Source organism: Hirundo rustica, chromosome 2, assembly GCF_015227805.2.
Source record: "Hirundo rustica isolate bHirRus1 chromosome 2, bHirRus1.pri.v3, whole genome shotgun sequence".
NCBI classification, from domain to species: domain Eukaryota; kingdom Metazoa; phylum Chordata; class Aves; order Passeriformes; family Hirundinidae; genus Hirundo; species Hirundo rustica.
Window position 1 is genome coordinate 27,329,688 of NC_053451.1, and position 19,585 is coordinate 27,349,272.

Sequence of the window (19,585 nt, forward strand, 5' to 3'; positions counted from 1 at the left end):
GCGCGGCGGGCCCGCAGCTCCGCACGTGTGGCGGCCGCGGCTCCCCGCGCTCCTGGCCGGCATGGGGCTGACGCGGCAGTACCTGCGCTACGAGCCCGCCGCGCTCTTCGGGCTGGTGGCCAGCGCCAGGGCCGCCGTGGCCTTCGTGGCGCTGCGCGGCGAGCGGGGCCGCTACGTGGCCGTGCCGGCTTGCGAGCACGTGTTCGTGTGGGACACAAGGAAAGGAGAGAAGGTGGGAGCCGGGATGCGGTGGCGGGGCAGGGCTGGGGTGCAGCGTGCGGGGGCTTTGGGGCGCTTGAAGGGGAGCGGTTTGTGCTGCTGAGCGGCGTTTGGAGGGAAGAGACAGCACAGCCTCCTCGCCTCTCGGGAAGGGCGAGCACAGCGTGAGCTTGGGTTATGGAGTGAGTCTGCAGCTCTGGCCCGTCGTGCTGGTTCTGGCTGCGTCCTGGCCCGTTGTTCTTCCAGCTCTCCAAGCCGGTCACCGGCCTAAAAGGATTCTGCATCGTGTTACCTTTTGAGTAGTCCAAAATATACCGCAGTGTTGGATGCTTACAAGAAAGGTACAAGAAAGTAATTGGTTGTTTCTGTTTAAGGGATTTATGAGGGTTGCTTTTGTTGAAATCCCACAGGTAGCACCAGCTACCTATAGCACAGAACAGAGGAGATGATTTGGATAATGGATATCTGGAATGCAGCGACTTTCACCTTTGTTTTCTTTTGGTAGTAACTTGTAGCCATCAGAGAGAGGGAGTGGTGATCCTGATGCTCTGTTCTTACTGTAAGAGTAATTTATTTTATCTCCACTTGGTCTTAAAGTGGCTGAATCTCACTGTGGGTCCCTTGAGATTTGCCTCAGGACCTCAGTTGTGGAAGAGTAATTGTTGTCCCAGTAGCTGGAAGGCTGCTCCCGGTTTAGCTGGCTGTGTGAATGTTCTTGGACGAATCAGGGATGTCACAGAGTTTGTGATTTGGCTGTGGAACTGGGCATCCCCTGTGAAAGGTGATCCCATAGCGAGGTTGTGAGCTGTAACTTTAAGGACTTTGCCGCACACTGTCTCCTGTGAGATTCAGAAATCACCCTAAGTACTACTGTCCACTACAAGCTGAAATCTGGTTTTGCCTCACAGCCTCTGGAGAGCTGACTGCTGGTATATTGTTTTGGGGACGTTTTTATCATTCTCAGGTTCTTGTGCAGTCTGTGGAAAAGCTTCTGTGTTGTATACCCAAGGTAGGCCAGGCAAGAGAGGTTGGAGTCAGGAAGAAACTTTCCAACTTTACTCTCAAATAATATTTCTTGCTCTCTGGGACTTAATATGTGGGGGCAGAAATTTCAGGTTCTGAGTTCCAGGGCTTGTTCTGCACTGGTTTCCTGTTTAATTGTGAGAAATTGCTTCCCTTCTAGCTGCTGTTTGCCTTGGAAAATGGGGTTAATGATACTGTATTTGGTGCAGGAAGTTGAAAAATGAACTTATAAAGTGGCAGAAGCACTCAGTTGGAAGTTCAGGAGAAGGGTAAACTATATTTTCTCTGCTGTGTAAGTATCTGACTCTCACGCCATTTATCAACATTATATGTGTTTTGTCTCCTAAAAATCGCAGGTTCTTATCCTTAAGGGTGTCAAGCAGCAAGTCAGTTGCCTCTGCCCCTCTCCAGATGGGTTGCACCTGGCTGTTGGGTATGAGGATGGAGCAATCCGTGTCTTCAACCTCCTGAGTGGGGAGTCCACCATCACTTTCAATGGGCACAGGGCCGCAGTTACGGCCCTGCAGTACGACCACCTGGGTGGAAGGCTGGTGTCTGGCTCAAAGGTGAGGCTTTGGCGTCTGGAGCTCCACCCTTTCCCAGGGATGCCCCGTGGGGGAGGCTGAGCTGCGCTGAAATGTTCGGTATTTTAAGTGAGGCCTCTGCCCGTAGCCAGAGGATGGCAGTGAGAGGAGCTGGGGAGCAGCAGGGGCTGCAGGCAGGAGTAGGGCACTGGTGGAGCTGTTAAAAGTGAAGAATCTGGTGAGATCAGGAATAGCAAAAGTGTCTCAAGCTGGGGATGGTTCATTTATCACCCTGACTGCACCTTTGGGGAGGCAGTGTCACTTGTATGAACCATCCTTGTGGTCCAGAGTGAGAAGGTGTGCTCTCAGGTAATCTTTTCAGTCTCGTGGCAGAAGTTTTGCAGAGACAAGGGCCAGTCCCGTGGCGACACTCTCTCTGTTCCAGGATACGGAAGTCATCGTCTGGGATGTGATCAATGAGAGTGGCCTGTACCGGCTGAGGGGACACAAGGATGTCATCACTCAAGTCCTTTTCTTGAAGGAGAAGAACTTGTTGGTCACTTGGTGAGCCAGACTAAGAGTACTTATTGTCAGGAAAGCAGGCATGGTTGTACTTGCAATTTGGACATCCTGTGTACTATAGGCATTTATATTTTCCTTTTTGTGTTGTGATGTCTCACACCCTCCAGCGTCTTTGAGTATAATTTTGTCACATCCACATATTTTTAAGTCTGGTGCCTGAATCCAAGTCTTAGAGCAGCTGAAATGGCCATACTGGAAAAAAATGCTTGGAAAACAGTTTAACTTGTTGGTAAATCCATCAACTTAAAATGATTGTAACAAAGAAAAGTGGTAACATGTTCATTGTGTATGTAACAGGTTTTGGAGTTTTTTTATCTCGAGGAATTGAGCAGACTTACCTTCTGTATGTGTAATTCACACAGCAGTGTGACAGAAAATAGTTTTCTTGTAAGCTGTAAATACACGCATTAATTAAAAGATGAAAGGGGGTTTTTTTAAGTTGATTTTTAGTTACTCAACTAAATGAGCTGCAAGTTGACTGAATCCCTTTAATAATAAATGTTGACAGGAGGTACTCTTGCTGAAATATCAGTCACTAATTTTTTGCTTTTTAATATGCCATTTACTAGCTTAATGGAAAAGTGCATGCAATCAGTTCAGTTTAAAATAATTACAACTTTCTTTTGGTTTTTTTTCAGATGGAAAAAGTAGTATTTTGTTGGTTGGGTAGATGATATGCGTTTCTTAGTGCAATTTCAAATATTTGCAGGTCAGCTTCAGTGACTTGACAGATCCTTCTCGCAGTGTTGCTGCGCCTTTTTTGTTTGACTTGCAAAATTCAATGTTTGAGCAGCTGCTCTGTGATACCTACTGACATGTTTTAGATTTTTTTGGATTTCTACCACTTAGAAAAATGGTGAGCTCTGGAGTCTTTCCTCATGTCTTGAGTTTTTCTTCTTTGTTCCAGTGCCAAAGACACACTGGTGAAATGGTGGGATCTGGACACCCAGCACTGCTTCAAAACTCTGGTTGGACACCGAGCTGAGGTAAAAAGGGGATATGTGCGAGCTCTTGGGCTGGAGGGACTTGGGATGTTATGGCTCACTCTGGGCTTTTCTTGCTTTCAGGAGTTGTAAGCTGGCACCATCGTACATTTTACTTTCATTAGGCTTTAGGAGTGAGCAAATGAGAAACTTCCAAACATTCCAAGAACCGTCATCAGATGTAATGGGTGACAATTCCCAAGCACATGTCCCCAGAGGAGGTCCCAGCTAGATCCGTTCTGTGTTTGGTTGCTGTTTAAATAAGTCATTTAAAGATACTGTGCTTTTTTTATGATAGTAAAGGAGTCAGTTCCTCCCATTGTGCCTCTGGACAGGTCTGGGGCATGGCTTTGCTGTCCGAAGAGAAGCGTCTGATCACTGGGAGCGGTGACAGTGAGCTGAGGGTGTGGGATCTCACCTACATCCAGGAGGTAAGGCATTCCCTCTGTAACCCCTCAGCCCTTGCCCAGCGGCTTGTCCTTGAACTGAGTTGGAACTGGAGCGTGTTCAGATCTGATGGGTGTTCTGGGAAACAGCCAGAGCAGTGTCTTTGCTCTCTGAGGGGTCCAGAAGCTGCTCGTGGGATGGGCTTTGCTGTTACCTGTGTTTTGAGCTTTCAAGTGAAGCTGCGAGCACTTTCAGAACGAGATTTCTACAGTGTGTCAGATCTTCCTGCCTTCTGACTTACAGCTGAGGGGGACAGTCTTGTGGGTGGATGATAATCATGGGAGCACACGGAGTGCTTGGTGCCTGCAGGGATGCTGTAGGACACTCCAGTGTATGCTACCCAGCTGTATCTCCAGGGAAATGAAGTGTGAGTCAGAAACCACAATACTACAGCTCTTGAGGTTTAAAGTACTCCTTTTGTAAGTTTGTTTTTTTGTGGTTTGGTTCTTTTTTTATTATTATTTATTTAATTTTTGTTTGTTTGTTTGTTTTGTTTTGTTTTGTTTGGGTTTTTTTTTTTTTTTTCCCTCTGAGCAGGTAAAAGATCCTGATGAACCAGAACCCAAGAAAAGCAAAGGGTCTTTTTCACCTGGAGCAGAAGAAGATGCTGAAGAGGATGAGACCTTAGAGCTGGATGAGCATCCTGAGGAAGTAAGATCAGTTTTCCACACTGTCTCTGAGCTGATGTATCTAACCCCATTTGCATGGCTCATATCCTGAGTGTCATATTTAGCCTGTTTGGGTAAATGTTAAAATTCTTGTCTTGATCTATAACAACTTCCTTAGCAGCAGTTGCTGCCTCATCTACCTGTAAAACATCAGCAGAAGTATGTATGCCAAAACACCCACAGATTTATCCTCCACTGACAGTTTTTCTTTGCTTTCTATTTGAGGACTACCAAATATATAAATGTAAACAGTGCTAATAGAGCTCTTTCATCAAACAACACAGAAATAAAATAGTTCCTAGCAGGTTGGCAGCTGCTGAGTTCAGTACTGATGCTCAGCTTTGCAGAAACAGAGGTCAGAGTTGCACTGTAATGAAATGTGGTGTGAGATTGGGTTGCAGAAAGCCATTCCCACTTGTGCTGCTGCTGGAGACTTTATTGAACCTGATTTTCTGGTAGAACTTTCTGGGGTACTGCTCAGATCTCAGGCTGCTTGTAGTTGTGGTAGATACCTGACTTTGTTAATTAATTTTCCAGCTTCCTCTCCAGAGGATTTCTCTCCCTTCAATGCCCTGTTTAAGAGTCTCTGTTCTCACCTTCTGTGCCTCTTTTGACTGAGCTCTGCTGCTTCTGTAGCATACAAAATCATCTCTGTCTCTTAAATGGCTATGGTTTGCCAATAAAGTTATTCTTCCACTGAGACTGCCAATGAGTGTTTTCAGCTGAAATGCAACAAAGCACCAGGAGATAAGCTTGCAGCTCACACAGATGATTGTTTTGTCCCCTTATTATCCTTAATAGCTGTTCTGCCAGGACCCTGTAGCTTCATTTCCCCCTCTCCTTGACTTCCCTTGTCAGCAGGTTTCTTGAGTTTGCTTGAGAAGCTCCTTTGCCCTTTGAGACCCGAGTTTGTTCCTCTTTCCCTGCAGCGCATCATTAAGTGCAGCAAAGTTGGATCCATCATGCGGGAAGGGAGGGATCGAGTGGTGACTCTTGGCACAGACCGGATGGGCAAGTTTTTGGCCTGCCATGTGAGTAATGGGGGGCTCTGCTACTGAGCTGTAGAGGAGGCTGGTAGAGACCTTGGGTACTTTCTGTAAGGACCAGCCAGGCCTTTGCATGCCTTTGCATTTGTTTGTTCTGACTCTAGGGAACAGATGCTGTTCTGGAAGTGTTCTCTGTCCTTTCTGAGGAGGAAATCCAAAGGAAATTGGAAAAGAAAATGAAGAAAGCAAGGAAAAAAGCCAAGTAAGTAATTTTTTGGATCTTGTCTGTGTCCAGAAGGCTCTAGAAAAGCTCTTTATTTAGACAGGCTTTTCAGTGGTGTTACACAGTGGTTGAACTCCAAGGTTCTGGCCATTCTCTTTGTGCTGTTGTATTTTGGGGTTGATCTTTCTGTGCATCCTTGGTGCTTGTCTGAGCAGCACTGCTCCCAGAGACTAAGGGAATACCTTTCTTTCTGGGTCTCCCCTCTGGGGAAAAAAAAAAAAAAAAAAAAAGGCAAGCTAAAGTGTGCAAAGAAGTGGACATAAAATGGGTTTTTCAGAGCTGCTCAGCTCTACCTAACATTGGTCTTTATACTCCTTGGTGCATCAAAATAAGTTCTTGGTAGGCAGTGCAGGAGTGAGAGTTTCATCTGAGAAGTCACACAGTCTGCTATTTCATCTCCTGTTTTATAGCAGGTAGAGATACAGATGAGAATTTTCTTTATGGTTACTCTGTGTTAAGTGTCTCTGGCACTTTAAGTGTATCCACTTTACAGGTGCCTCAGAACAGCCCTTAGGGATGGGTCTGGCTCCAGGGTAGAAATTAAAGCACAGGGCAGGTAAATCTGGAAATGCATTTTGGCAGTGGCTGAGAGCTTTTGGTGAGTGATAGGGGACGAGCAGAAGCTGGTCTTGCTCTCAAGCACAGCTTCTGTTGCCTGTTTTGTAGCCATCTTTGTAATGTGCCTTGTGTTTTGGCTCCAGAGGAGGTTGCCTTCTGTAGGACAGTTTGTGTCTTTAGTGGCCTGCGTACTGGCATGAACTTCACTGTCCACCCTTCCCAGTCCCTGTTCTTAAATGTGGTTAGCACTGCTGGATGTTGTTTTCAGCAGGCTAAGTGGTTTCTGTATGTTTTCTCTGTCGGTGTGTTAGTTTGCATTGGCTGTGTTGGGTCATTTGACTCTCCTCCCTTATCTAACATTTCCAGACAGAACTCTGAAGAGGAGCCTGAAAGAAGTGTGGAGCTGAGCCTGCAGGAGGAGATTCAGCGGGTCACTAATGTCAAAGCCTCTTCTAAAATCAAGTGAGTGGAGAGCCTGGAGTCTGATGGGTGATTATGCAGCTACCCAGGGAGGGCTCTGCATGGCTCAGTGCAGGCAGAGGTGGAAGAAGCTTCCCCCTGAGCATTTGTTTAGCTTGGAGGTGGGGAGAGGCCTGCCACGATCTCCAGTCCATTCACACCTCTGTGGCTCAGGCACTTGCTTGTTGGATGTGCTCTGTCTGTCCTCCTCTGTTTCAGTTGTTCTTGATAATTGATCAACGGTTTGTCTTACTGCCCCTGTGTACAGCTCTGATTTTATCTAATCAAACAGGTCGTTTGACTTGATTCTCTCTCCAAAAGGAGAGCTGAAGATGGTACTGCTGCTCCAGAACAATGTCATTGAATTGTACAACCTGGACCTGTCAGCACCAGTGCCCCAGGCTGTCCGTGTGTCCAGGATAACCGTCGGAGGCCACCGCAGTGATGTCAGGACGTTGGCTTTTAGCTCTGACAACATTGCCATTCTCTCAGCAGCGGCAGAGTCCGTGAAGATTTGGAACAGGTACGCAGTCTTGGTTGTGTCAGTCTCCCAGAACTGAGGGGATGCTGTGTTAAGAAAAGCAGTGATAAGAAACAGGGGATGCTGGAAAGAGATAAAACAGTGAATGAAGTAAAGGGAGTAAGATAAATAAATAAAGTAAATAGATAGAAAATTATTTTTCGTTTTTTCCTTGTTAGAGAAACTGTAGATCTAAAATTTCAACAGAAGGTCTAACCACAAAGGTCATACATAGAAGTCGGGTATAGACTGTATTTTGCTATGGATTTTTTTTGTTTTTTCATTTTTATTAAGAGGTATTAACTGTTACCCCAAACAAGCCTGTTCTTTAGGGAACATGTGGGTTCCTTGGTGCTGATTTCAAGCTCAGTTTCCTCTGAGTGCACTGTCTTACACTCCATCCCTTTCTGAAATGCTGTTTAAAATTAGGAGCTCTGTTCTTGTTCACAACAGCAACAGGTCATGATGGTGGACAACACAGTGGCATGTCTTTATGGGAAATACTGGGTCGATGGGATGGTGGTGGCTCATCATCTGACCCCAGCTGAAAGACAGCAGTGGGTAGAGGCCACACTGGAGCATGTCTCTCTGAGCAGGCCAGGTTCTGTGTGTGGTGAGAGGTTTTGGGCTCTTTGTCCGCAGGTCAACCTTGCAGTGCATCCGGACGATGGAGTGTGAGTACGCGCTCTGCTCGCTCTTCGTGCCCGGAGATCGGCAGGTCATCATTGGGACCAAGGTGAGGAGTGGCCCTCGGGCTCCAGGCTGCCCTGGTCTGGGAATGTGTTAGGAAAGTGGCATTAAGGCAGCCTCACAGAAAATGGATTACCTCTCCTGATCTGGAGCACTGCTGTGATCCCAGGGTCATTACTGAGCTCTGGTGGCTTGAGGTGGAAAGCAGAGGAGAGCTTTGGGAAGGCCCTGATGGAGATCAGGAGTTTGGCCATCTCTGTGTAACAGCCACCTAGTGCAGCTGGCTGCTGGGGACATGGGCTCTTCTCCCAGGAGCTCTCATGAGCCGTGAGCAGAGGCTGATTGTTCCTCTGTGGTGTCTTTCTACCAGACAGGGAAGCTGCAGCTGTATGACCTGGCTTCTGGCAGTCTGATAGAGACACTTGATGCTCACGATGGGGCTGTGTGGTCCATTGCTCTTTCACCAGACCAGGTAACTCAGCCACCCTTATAAGTATCATCTGCACATCTTTCCACATAATTCTTTCCTTTCTTTGCACCATGGAATTTGTTTTGCACCATGTGCTTTGTTCCATGGAAGCATGCAACTCCTCATCCTCAGAGGTGGAGGATGCAGCTGGTAGTGTCTAATAACTTTCTACTGGAATCAAAACCATAATGAGAAATAATCTGCCTGATATTCATCCTCCCTGCAGATGAAAACATATGGGATAGATTTTACCATCCTTCTTAATGTAAAATGTTGGACTGCAGTTCCTTTAGAAGGCTCTCTTGTAGGGTGGTGGTAAGTGATGTGTTACCCAGTAATGGAGATTCTCAAGCTGCCCACAAATCAAAAGCATATTTTTACCTGCAGCTGGGATGACTGCTTTCAATCCCAAAGTTTCATTCCAGGTTTTGTTTTACATTTGGGCTCTTCTCCTGAATAAGCTAGAGCTTTTGAAATTGTTGTTGTTGCTCAGCCAATGTGTGCTCTAACCAGAGCAAGTGCACCTGGTGGAGTCCACGTAGTCATTAATGGTGTGGGAATGTGGGACATTTCAAAAACCTTCTCTGTGTTGGCAGTTCCTTGCTGTAGACTTTCTCTGGGTGATAGGAACTAGTTCCACAGCAACTTTCTTGTTTTCCCCTACAGCGTGGCTTTGTGACAGGAGGTGCTGATAAATGTGTCAAGTTCTGGGAGTTTGAGCTTGTGAAGGATGAGAGCAGTGTTCAGAAAAGGTGAGATGATAATCCATTGTTGATGGGTGCTTTGGCCTTTGCAGTGCACTACAAGAGCTGCCTGTGGCATCTATGTGGAACACAGGGAGGAGAGTTTGTGCTCCTTGCAGTTTTGTGAAGACCTGAGCTTAGCTGGAGAAGGGCACTTGTCTCATTCTGATCCCTTTTAGTGCGTGGATTTAGTGTCTAATCAGGCTGGGCCTGCAGATCGTTACCATAAATGTAGCAGTGAAGTTCATCAGCCATCAGAGCCTGCTTATTTCCAGTGCTGTCTGAGTGAGGAATGAGGTGCTGCACATTAGAATTCACTTGCTTTCCCGGGGTGCAGTGTGGGACTTGGATCCATTTGCCTTCCTAGTTTGTTTGCTTGGGATAACAGTTGGTTTTTTCCTCTTGTTGCCAGGCTTTCCATGAAACACCTTCGCATTTTACAGCTGGATGAAGACGTGCTCTGTGTGCGGTACAGCCCCAACCAGAAGCTGCTGGCTGTCTCCTTACTGGATTGCACTGTGAAGGTTTTCTATGTTGACACACTCAAGGTGTGTAACCAAATGGGCTGTGAGGCTGTGCTGGAAGGGGTGTAGCCTGCAAGATCAGGAATACAAAGGAAAAGTGTCTGTTTTATGTGGAACATCCTCCTTCAGGGGCCTGTTTGCTGGCAAACCTGAAAGAGCCGTGGTTGTTCCACACTGGGAACTGGAAGATCCATTTTTCATTTTAAAAGTGTTCTGAGCCTGTAAGTGGCAAGGTTCATTCTGAACCCTGCAGATGTATCACTACTCCAGATCTGTCAGGCACAGTGAAGGTGGGGATGAATGTGTCTCATGTGGCATGAAATGGGGCATGGCAGAGGCAAAGCCTGCGGGAGGAGAACCTTCCTTGTGAGCAGTGTGTAGTGGATTTGTGAGCTATGTATTAGCATGTGGATGTTAGGGAGTGACACAAGTCAGGCTGGTGCTCATAGTTAAGTGAAGAGAAACAGAAATGATCTCCATTGATACTGGTGATTGCCACCAGAGTTAGCTAGAGAGCAAACAGAGCTAGTTCAGCTTGCTTGGCTGCTTCCACCTTCTTCTCGGTTCTGCCCTCATGACCCTGCTGCTAGCAGTGTTCAGCGCAAGAATGAAAGTGGGGCAGTGCTAGAAAAACAGCTCCTGAGGCAGGGCAGAAGTAGTCTGGAGCTTGAGGTTTGCACACCTCTGCCCACTATGTCTAACTGAGTCACTTTTCTTCTGCTTCAGTTTTTCCTTTCTCTCTATGGACACAAGCTGCCGGTGCTGTGTATGGACATCTGCTATGTAAGTATCGTGGAGCTGTGGGGATACGGATGAGTGTGAGAACCTCTGCTGCCATCAAGGCCTCTAGGATGATGCTTTCATGTCACCTCCTTGCTCCTGACTTAGCAGTTTCTGGGTGGGACACAGCAATCCCCTTCTTACACTGCAGTCCTGTGCTCACTGGGAGGGTTATCAGAGTGGGGCTCATGACAGAACTGACCCCGGGGCATTTTGCAAGTGAGTGAAAATCCAAATGCTGTAAGGGTCCCTTACACTCATTGTAACAGGTACAGCCTGATTCCTGCTAAAGTCACTGTGTGAGAGCAGCAGGAATTGTTAATGGGAGCAGAGGGCAGGTGCTGAGAGGGAGCATCCTCTTCGTGCCTGTTCTTTCTTGAGCTGCATCTTGCCCTGAGGTATCTTTGGAATGAGGCTGATTGAAAGGCAAGAAAAGTGTCAAGATATGACCAAATACCTGCAGAGGGTCACAGGAGGGCCAGAGTGCTCCAAGTGGGCTGTGCCAGCACCAGAGCACGGGCCGCTGGGGAGGAGGTGGAGGGGTCAGGAGGCCACATTTCAGGAGCCAGGTGTCTGCCTGCTCAGCAGTGCAGAGCCACTGGGGTGGCAGCAGTTCCTCGTGGGGCTGCCAGCCAGCTCCCCACACCCTCCTCTCTGTTGTTCTCTAGGATGGGACTCTAATTGCCACCGGCTCTGCTGACAGGAATGTGAAGATTTGGGGCTTGGATTTTGGGGACTGTCACCGTTCTCTCTTTGCCCATGATGACAGGTGAGTCAAATCCTGCAGGATCTTTGGACTGTGGACTTGGCTCCAAGGAGTTGTGATCCAGCAATAATCGTTTTATCCAGCGCAGAGTAGGGAGAGTTCTGCAGTGTTCTCCGTGTGGGTAAATTTGAGCTTTTTTCTCTTCCAGTGTGATGTATCTGCAGTTTGTGCCCAAATCCCATCTCTTCTTCACAGCTGGGAAGGACAGTAAGATTAAGCAGTGGGATGCAGATAAATTTGAACATATCCAGACGCTGGAGGTAGGAAGTTTTGGAGTCTGCTGAAAGGAAGTATTATCCCTGCATGAGCAGGATTTGTCTCAGGGGTGGAAGTTGGATGATGTTAATGTCATACCTCTTCTGTCATCTGTGCAGGGGCATCACCAGGAGGTTTGGTGTTTGGCACTCAGTCCCAATGGAGACTACGTGGTGTCAGCATCCCACGACAAGTCCCTGCGCCTCTGGGAGAGGACGAGGGAACCACTGATTTTGGAAGAGGAGAGGGAGATGGTGAGAGTTGCATCTTTCCTACCAAAAACAACTTCCAGACTTTTTTTTTTTTTTTTTTTTTTTTCCTCCCGATCTTTAGTGGCTTTCTGCAGGTCTGTTCCTTACAGGCTTTGACATTCTCTTGTGTGCCTTTCAGCACAAGTGTGTTTGGGAGGCGGTTCAGTAGGTGGCTGATGGGGAGGGATGGAGAGCACTGCTCCTGTTAAATGCAGTTTGTCCCTTTTCCAACTGTGAGAGGTCCATTCTGTCTCAGGAGCAGGCCCCAGAGCTCAGGGATGCTGGGGAGAAGCCCCTTCTGTTCCATTTGAGCATGTATTGTGAGGACTCATAGACTCAGAAGGACTTAAGTAGGAAGGAAAGTCTGGAGGTCTGTGGTCCAACCCCTTGCTCGCTGCAGGATCACCATAAAGCTGCTTAGAGACTTGCCTTGATACATTGATATCTCCAGGGAGAGAGATTTTCCAGACTGTCTGAGCACCTGTTCCAGTATTGAGCCACCATGGGGGTTGGCTCATGTGTTTGTTTCACGTATCCAATCAGAGATTCCTTTGGAACAATTTGTAACTCTTTATCTTTTTGCTGGATCCTTCTGAGAAGCTTGTTTCTGTCACCCCTAGTGACAGTGAACTAGTAAGGCCGTTCTCAAACCAGGATGGGAGGGGAAGGAGACAGAAATGCTGAAGCAGGGGTGGATGAGAAACCTGTAGTAGATGTTTGGGTTTTTTTATCCCAGCCTGTTTGCAAGAGGTGACCCACACGCTGTACCTTGATTCCCTGTGTTTGGTAAAAGGAGAGACAGAGGTGGCTCTTTTCCAGATTCCTGAAAAGTTTGTTTTGGGTCAAGTTTGAACAGCAAGGTGGGTGCAAATACACGAGTAGTGAACTACGCATAACATAATTAATGCCCTTTCACGTGAGAGATGACAGACCAGAGACTCTTTCCTTTTGCAGCCCAGAACAACTCTGGGACTTTTCTAGATTTGTTTCCTCTGTTGTGGGACTGGTGAAAGGTGTGGTGGGGAGCTGCAATGTCTCTCTTGGCTTGGTGGGATCCTGAAGGGCTGTTCCTGTACCCAGAGCAGAGACCTGGATTTCTTTCTCTGTGAGAGATTCTAGAGTTCACTGTGGGGATGGGATCAGGGACAAATGGGCATTTGTTTGTCTCTGCTGATTGGTCCTGGTTTTGCAAGGAGCTGCATGCGGCCCTCCAGGTTGTCTTGCTCAACCCATCTGGAAGGGCCTTGCATCCTTGTCTCGCTCACAGCTGTTAATATGTTGTGTTCTCATCCTCTGTAGCAACGAGAAGCTGAATATGAGGAGAGTGTGGCAAAGGAAGAGCAGCCTGTGGTAAGTTGCACCATCTGAATGTGTGTCAGTCTGACTGTACAAACTCTGGGAGAACTATTTCTGGAAGAGGTGTGGGAGAGGTATCAGGGAGAAAGGATCCTTTTCTTCCTTGGGGCGGTATGGGGAGGAAGGTGGTGCTGAGGCTGTGTCTGCTCTATGATGTAGTTGGCTGTGGCACTGTGGAAGGATGGAACTGCAGCGCTGTGTTTTGTATTTTGTAGGTGCCTGGAGAGAGGCAAGGAGAGACAGGGCTGGCAGGGAAGAAGACCATTGAAACCATCAAAGCGGTAAGGTGCTGTGGCTCTGCCAGCGTGGCTTTGTGCCTCACCCGTCCATCAAGGGGTCATAGCATCAGATTGAGGAGTAACCCGTGCTGTCACTTAAGGGCAGATTGCTCTTGCATGCAGAGGCAGTGTGTCCTGCTCAGAAGCCAGCAGACAGGGTCACACAGCAGGAGTTTTTTCCTCCTCAGAGGAATGAGATGTGAGGTTCCTGTAGCTGCAGCTGCCTGTCACGTGTGGGTCACACAGGGCTGCTCTTGCCCTGTGGGGTTTGCATCCCAAAGGAGCACGAGGCAGCTGGGATGCTCTCAAGGCATCAGGCCTCTCCCTGAAGGGCTGTGCAGTCCAGTGCGCAGCAGTGGAAGGTGGAAATCTGTTGTGATATTTGACGTGGGAGATGTCCTTGGAAGGTGTGGGGGTGGGTAATGCTGTGGCTGCAGATTTCGACAGTTTGGTGATTTTCAGAAGAAATTAATCTGAATAGTCAAAATGGCCTGACCCTGGCTCGTGCCTCAAAGGAGCACTGCTTGCTGGGGCTGGTGGTCAAAGCAACAGCTGAGCTGCAAGCAGAGAGCACCCAGGGCAGTGGGGGGTGTGGATGGTGTGTGACATCTTCAGGACTTAACCTGTGTGTTCAGGGTTGTGTCTGGAATAGAGGTTATCAGGGGAAGTGCCGTGTCGTGCTCTGTGTCAGCATCTCTGCTTCCAGCTGTGTTTGTCCAGCTGAGCTTTGCCCTGGCTTGCCTGGTGTCACTGATGTGCTGTTCTTGTGCTGCACAGGCTGAGAGGATCATGGAAGCTATCGAGCTGTACAGAGAGGAGATGGCAAAACTAAAGGAACACAATGCCATATGCAAAGCTGCAGGAAAAGAGGTAAAAGACTGAGGAATGTAAAAATGCCAAGGTGTGTTGGGTGTATCCTTCCAGCTCAAGTGGAAAGGCTTAGCATGCAGATAAAGTCAGGACAGCTGAAAACAGCAGACATTTGCTCAAATCTTTTTGAGAAGTAAATGGCACCATGCTCTGGGGCATAATTAGGGGTGTGTTCTTTCCAATGATCTTTATGCCTAAAGTTGTATCAGTGTGTAAGTTTTGTCCCTGGAAGAGTGTGCTGCTGCAGGTTCATCCTAAAGCCTCAACTTTGCCTTCATCTCAACACTCCCTGCTGAATAAGGGGCTGTGATAGAAGTGGGAAAGGTGACAAGTGGAAGGAAATTCTTCCATGTTTGAGTTAGGCATCTGTGTCTGAGAAAGAGATTGTCTGGTGGTTTCAAATGAGGCCTTCAGCAACATTCTGGGGAGGTTGGAGGTGTGGGAATTGCAGGAAGACACTCAATGTAAGCTTTCTTCTACTGTGGGTAAAAGTTTGCTCTGAAAATGCGTTTATGCACACACACCTGCCTCATTCTGACCCGTTCTGTGTCTCCAGGTTCCCTTCCCTGTCAATCCCATCCTCCGTGCCTATGGAAATATTACAGTAAGTGGAATGCCCAGGCCAGAGGCTGTGGTCCGTTCTCAGCTGGAGTGGGGCTGGTTGGTTTGCTGGCTGAGCCAACATGCTGGGTTGCTGGAGGGAAGGACTGCTTAGTTCTTTTTGCTTGTGCAAAGTGAACATAATTTGGAGTTTTCGTGCTGATGGGGTTTCTTTTTGTGTTATTCTTTTATTTTTTAGTATCATGCATCTGTGTTAAAAAAATTTAGCCCTGTTAAAGAACCCTGATGGTAGCCATGACCTTATGATCTTCCTTATCATGAGCCAGGGGTTTACACTCTTCTCCAAGGTATAGGAAAGCTGGTTTGAACCTTTTCCAGGTTTATTTATATGGTGTTGCTACACCAGTTATTGATTCTGTTCCTGTTCTTGCAGAGTTTAGTGAGAAAATTCTGAATGCTAGTTCAAGGCCCAGGTATTGCAGGCTAGAGCTGGTGCCCCTATTCACTCACGTCATACCACTGCACAACAGTTTCCACTAATTTTTGTGGATTTTTGACATATTACAAAATACACAGACAAGGATGCATGGATTTCATTGATAAATAACAATCCACTACTCTGAGTAGATCAGTTTTCCTGGTTTATTCCAATGTGCACTCCCAGAGTGTGTTTTTTAAATGCCCTTAGGAAGATCCTTGTTTTTCCACTCGCCCATTTTCATGCAGTCATACAATGGTTTGGGTTGGATGGGGCCTTAAAGATCATCTGGTTCCAACCCCTCTGTCCTGGGCAGGGACACCTCCCACTAAACCAGGTTGCTCAAAGCTGAATGTCAGTGCCAGATGAAACAGCCTTTGTTTTCCTTCTAATTACCTGTAACCACCTTGCAAGAGCCCTTCTGTCCCTTCCTCCTGATTATAAGTGTATTTAATTATAAGTTGGATAGACTGAACAGAAGTGATTGCAATCCTGTGACATAGTAGTTGTTTCCCAATTCCCAGCTCTGCATCTGCCAAACACTTTCAGCAGATAAACAGGAGTAGTAGGAATTAAGTCTGGGAGATGAGTTTGTGTAAGGTTTTTTATGTATGATTTGTTTTTCCAAGCTTTTTGTCCAATTTGTACAAGATTCACTGACATTAATTGAGATGACTTAGCTGGTTAAGTATACATTAGATTTTTCACAATATTCTTCACCAGTGTAGAGTACCCTTAGAAGGGTGAGGGAGAACTTCTCAGTGGCAGCTGATTGAAGCCAAAGCGGTTTCCCCTTTGTTATATTCAGCTTGGTGTGTCTGTCTCACAAGATGTGATGGTGTTTTTAACTGTGTGAAATGGACCTTAGGGCATGTTGGTCCTGGAATGTTTCTTGTTAAACAGGGCTGGTGTCTTTGCTCTGTTGCAGCCTTCTGCATATGTGCTGGAAGTTTTCAAGAAGGTCAAGTCGAGGTGAGTCCCAAGAGCTTTATTGCTGAACAGGTTTGTGAGTGAGTGTTGGGTTTCTAGGCCCAGGACTGGCTGGGGTCTTGAGTGGTCTCTCATAAAAGGAACGTGCATGGAACTGGGGAATGGGAAGTGTTCCTTATGTGGGGAGTGTGGACTAAAACTTCTAGATGTGGGTTGGCTGCTTGGAGATGTGCAAGTACATGGAGAGCAGTTTGGGATGCTGAGGAGGGAAGGCTGTGTGCCTGCTCCCTGTGCTACAAGAGGCCTGGGCTGTGCAGGTGTGGGCAGTCATGGACCAGCTGTGAGGAATTGCTTAGCACAGCTGAGTACCAGAACACGCTTATGTGGATGTGTTTCCTGCTCATCTGTAGCAGTGAGACTGTAGCTGACTGACACTAATGTTTGTGTCCCTTTGCCTTTTCCCTCAGTGAGCTGGAAGAGTCTCTCCTGGTGCTGCCTTTCTCCTATGTCCCTGACCTGCTCAGACTCTTCAATGAATATATTCAGCTGGGCTCAGATGTTGAGCTTCTGTGCCGAGCTCTGCTCTTCCTGCTCAAGTGAGTCCTTTATCTGCCCAGACAGTATCTGGGCTTTCTTCTGGGTCTCTGGGCCTGAAATTCTTGGGGGGCATTCTAGAGAATAAATGTGTGGTCTGCCAGGAGATGAGGAATCTCTGCAGCCCACAGTGAACGAATGGTGTGTGGGATTGAGCTGCTTGGATTCAGAGTGCTGACATGCCCAGGTGGGGTTGCTGGTCCCAGTGGCCCAAGTCTCCCTGGAATGAAAAGACCCCACATCAAGTCTGACAAGGCACTGTTGGGGGTGCAGTCACTGTAGAACCCTGTCCTCACAAAGACCTTCCCCTTGAACCACTGCTAAACTTAAGAAAAACAGCTTTTCCAGATACATTTGTCCATGTCCAGTGCTGGTCTGGGGAAGACTAATTTAAAAAACCCTGTATGTCCAGAACATACAAAGGCTCAGGAGAGGGCCTCTGTGATGTTTCTAATGACAATGCTGCTGCCTGCTTTGTTCCCAGGATACATTTTGGGCAGATCACAAGCAACCAGATGCTGGTGACAGTGATAGAAAATCTGAAGAAAACCACCATCTCCAGAGTCAGCGAGGCCCGGGTGAGTGTTGCACCCTCCCCTTTTCCAGGATCTAGAATAATGGATGAGACAATGTTCGTGAGCATGGGTTGTCTTGTGGTGTCTAATCGGGAAGGTGGCTGGGGGTCTGAGCTCATTTAAACCATCCTCTTTTGCAAATAGGCTGCCTTTTCCTTATGTTCCTCCTCATACCCGGTGAGAATACCCAGTGGTGAGCTCATACTTGTGCTCCCTGCCTCATTTGCACTTGGTTTTCTGATACGTGTGTTTGGATCTTGGCTCCCCAGTCTCTAAATATGTAGGAGGTAGAGTAACTCTCTGCTTCTCTTGTGCTTTTCTGTGGGCTGCTGCCTCAGTGCAGACTGTGCCTTTTCCTAGAGGAAGCTTCAGGTGCCTGCCAGCAGCTTGTGTTTCACAAAATACAGTGGATTATAGCCTGTCTTGAGAGGATTGTAGGGAACTGAGTGCAGGACTGACTGTTCTCCTGCTCAGATGAAGTTTACACTTAAACTGACGTTGCTTTCTTTAATCTGTGGATTGTCTTCTTTCCATCATCTCCTAGTAGAGGGTGGCCAGTGCAGGATGCACTGCCCCCTGACTAGCTTGGGTTGTGCCTCACGGTCTGGTGCTGCTGTCTCTGCAGGATGTGCTGGGATTCAACATGGCAGGGCTCCAGTTTCTGAAGAGGGAGATTGAGGCCAAGGACGAGGTGACATTTTTTGCTGATGCTACTGAACGTTTTGAGGAGAAGAAGAGAAAAAGGAAGAAGAAAGAGAAGATGGTTCTTGCAGTGCTCTAGCATTTGGTGCGCAAGACCCAGAGCGCCTGGATGGACTCGCGTAGCCTCGCTGCTGACCATGGAAGTGTTCTTGTGGCTGAACATCTGTGAAGATGTCCAGTGGCTGGGACAAAGTCTGTCCCCTCCCCATGTGGTATAACCAGCATGTAAACCCAGCTCAGCATGGTTGTCTCTGAGATGGACTCTCTGTAGTCTGCTGCAGATAGATGCATTTAGACTCTTTCTGAGGCGGCTATCAAAGGCACATGCTCCTCCTCTAGTGGAGTGCCTGTTAGAAATGGAGTTGATTTATCCTGAGATCAGCTCGTGCTGGCAGCGCTGCTTCAGTGGAACCCAGCACACGGACTGCTGGTGACACCATGCCCTGGTCAGGGAGGGCAGCTGGCGAGATTTTTCACTGACACCTGCTGGTGGCTCGTGGCCTGTGGAAAGAGTTCTGTGATTTCTGCTGAAGTGTGAGGACTTGAACTACGGCCACTCACTCTTTAGTGGGACGGGGAGAAACATGGCTACACTCTATTAAAGGCATATTTATATTTGCTTTATGAGACAGTTTTGTTCATAGTGTTTTGTCCTGGTATTTCTTTTGTAAATCCTCAGTTGCCTTGGCCTGTGTGTCAGTGTTCAGAGGGTTTTTTACAGAGAATAAAATCAGTGGGAGCAAACGGAAGGGCTGCCATCCCAGATTGTGTTTTTCTGGAGAGCTGGCAGACCGAGCGTGAGAAGCCTGGATTGTTTGCCTTGTACGTGCTCCAGGTTTTAGAAATTGCACTGATTTGTTGCAGTGTTGTACTTGTGCTGTGTCAGATACAATGATTTATTTTCACAGTGGGGGCAGTGAGGCAGAATGGAGTGAACAAGTCTCTGCTGCTGTTGTTATCAGTTTATAGCACATGCTGTGTTTTTTTACCAGGAGTTACTGGTTTGGGGGATGTGATACTCTGCTGAGTGTTGGGCTCACATGTCCGACTTAGGTACTCAAAGATGAACCTCTAACTTGAGTTTCATATGGATTTTTAGTTGCATCCCAGTTGTAGCTGACTGCTGGCTTTGACTTAGGTTGTCTATTACTAGCAGTTATGCAGAAGGCCAGAATTCTGTTGGTCATTGTCTAGGCAGCACCTCAGGCATAACAACTACACCTCTGCTGTTTGTGACTTTCTCAGGGGATGATTGTTCACTTGCCCCTTCAGAGTCTGGGTAATTCACAGGAGCACACTGTGCTCCATTTCCAGGTGGCTCTCAGAATCTGTAGAAATGGGAACTTCCATACAGCTCTGCCAGTTTCCAGGTGCCCCTATAATGTTATATTTGTCCAGATACGTATGAAACTTGTGATCAAAAAGCTGCACTCAAACGTATCTCTATCCTGACTTACGCTGTTCTATTTAATTCTGTTCTGTTCTTTTCCTTTACTACTCCCAAAATAGAC

General features: G+C 47.4%; 1 protein-coding gene across 1 annotated transcript; it reads left to right on the top strand.

Annotated features, from left to right (window-relative positions):
- The first annotated feature begins 61 nt into the window (after window positions 1-61).
- On the top strand, window positions 62-18,701 carry WDR3 (WD repeat domain 3). Its single transcript, XM_040056410.2, has 26 exons — window positions 62-232; window positions 1,599-1,808; window positions 2,212-2,330; window positions 3,256-3,334; window positions 3,667-3,762; window positions 4,316-4,429; window positions 5,376-5,477; window positions 5,597-5,694; window positions 6,640-6,735; window positions 7,025-7,255; window positions 7,895-7,988; window positions 8,313-8,414; window positions 9,078-9,163; window positions 9,567-9,702; window positions 10,405-10,461; window positions 11,127-11,227; window positions 11,373-11,484; window positions 11,599-11,733; window positions 13,030-13,080; window positions 13,302-13,367; window positions 14,142-14,234; window positions 14,791-14,838; window positions 16,202-16,245; window positions 16,671-16,799; window positions 17,282-17,375; window positions 17,998-18,701. The coding sequence occupies exons 1-26, from the start codon at window positions 62-64 to the stop codon at window positions 18,151-18,153; spliced, it is 2,820 nt and encodes a 939-aa protein (XP_039912344.1). The 3' UTR covers window positions 18,154-18,701.
- The last annotated feature ends 884 nt before the right edge of the window (window positions 18,702-19,585 follow it).

Coding starts and splice junctions, on each gene's coding strand:
- WDR3 (XM_040056410.2), top strand. CDS start 62: ATGGGGCTGACGCGGCAGTACCTGCGCTACGAGCCCGCCGCGCTCTTC. Junction 233..1,598: donor ACACAAGGAAAGGAGAGAAG/GTGGGAGCCGGG, acceptor TAAAAATCGCAG/GTTCTTATCCTTAAGGGTGT. Junction 11,228..11,372: donor CTCTTTGCCCATGATGACAG/GTGAGTCAAATC, acceptor TTTCTCTTCCAG/TGTGATGTATCTGCAGTTTG.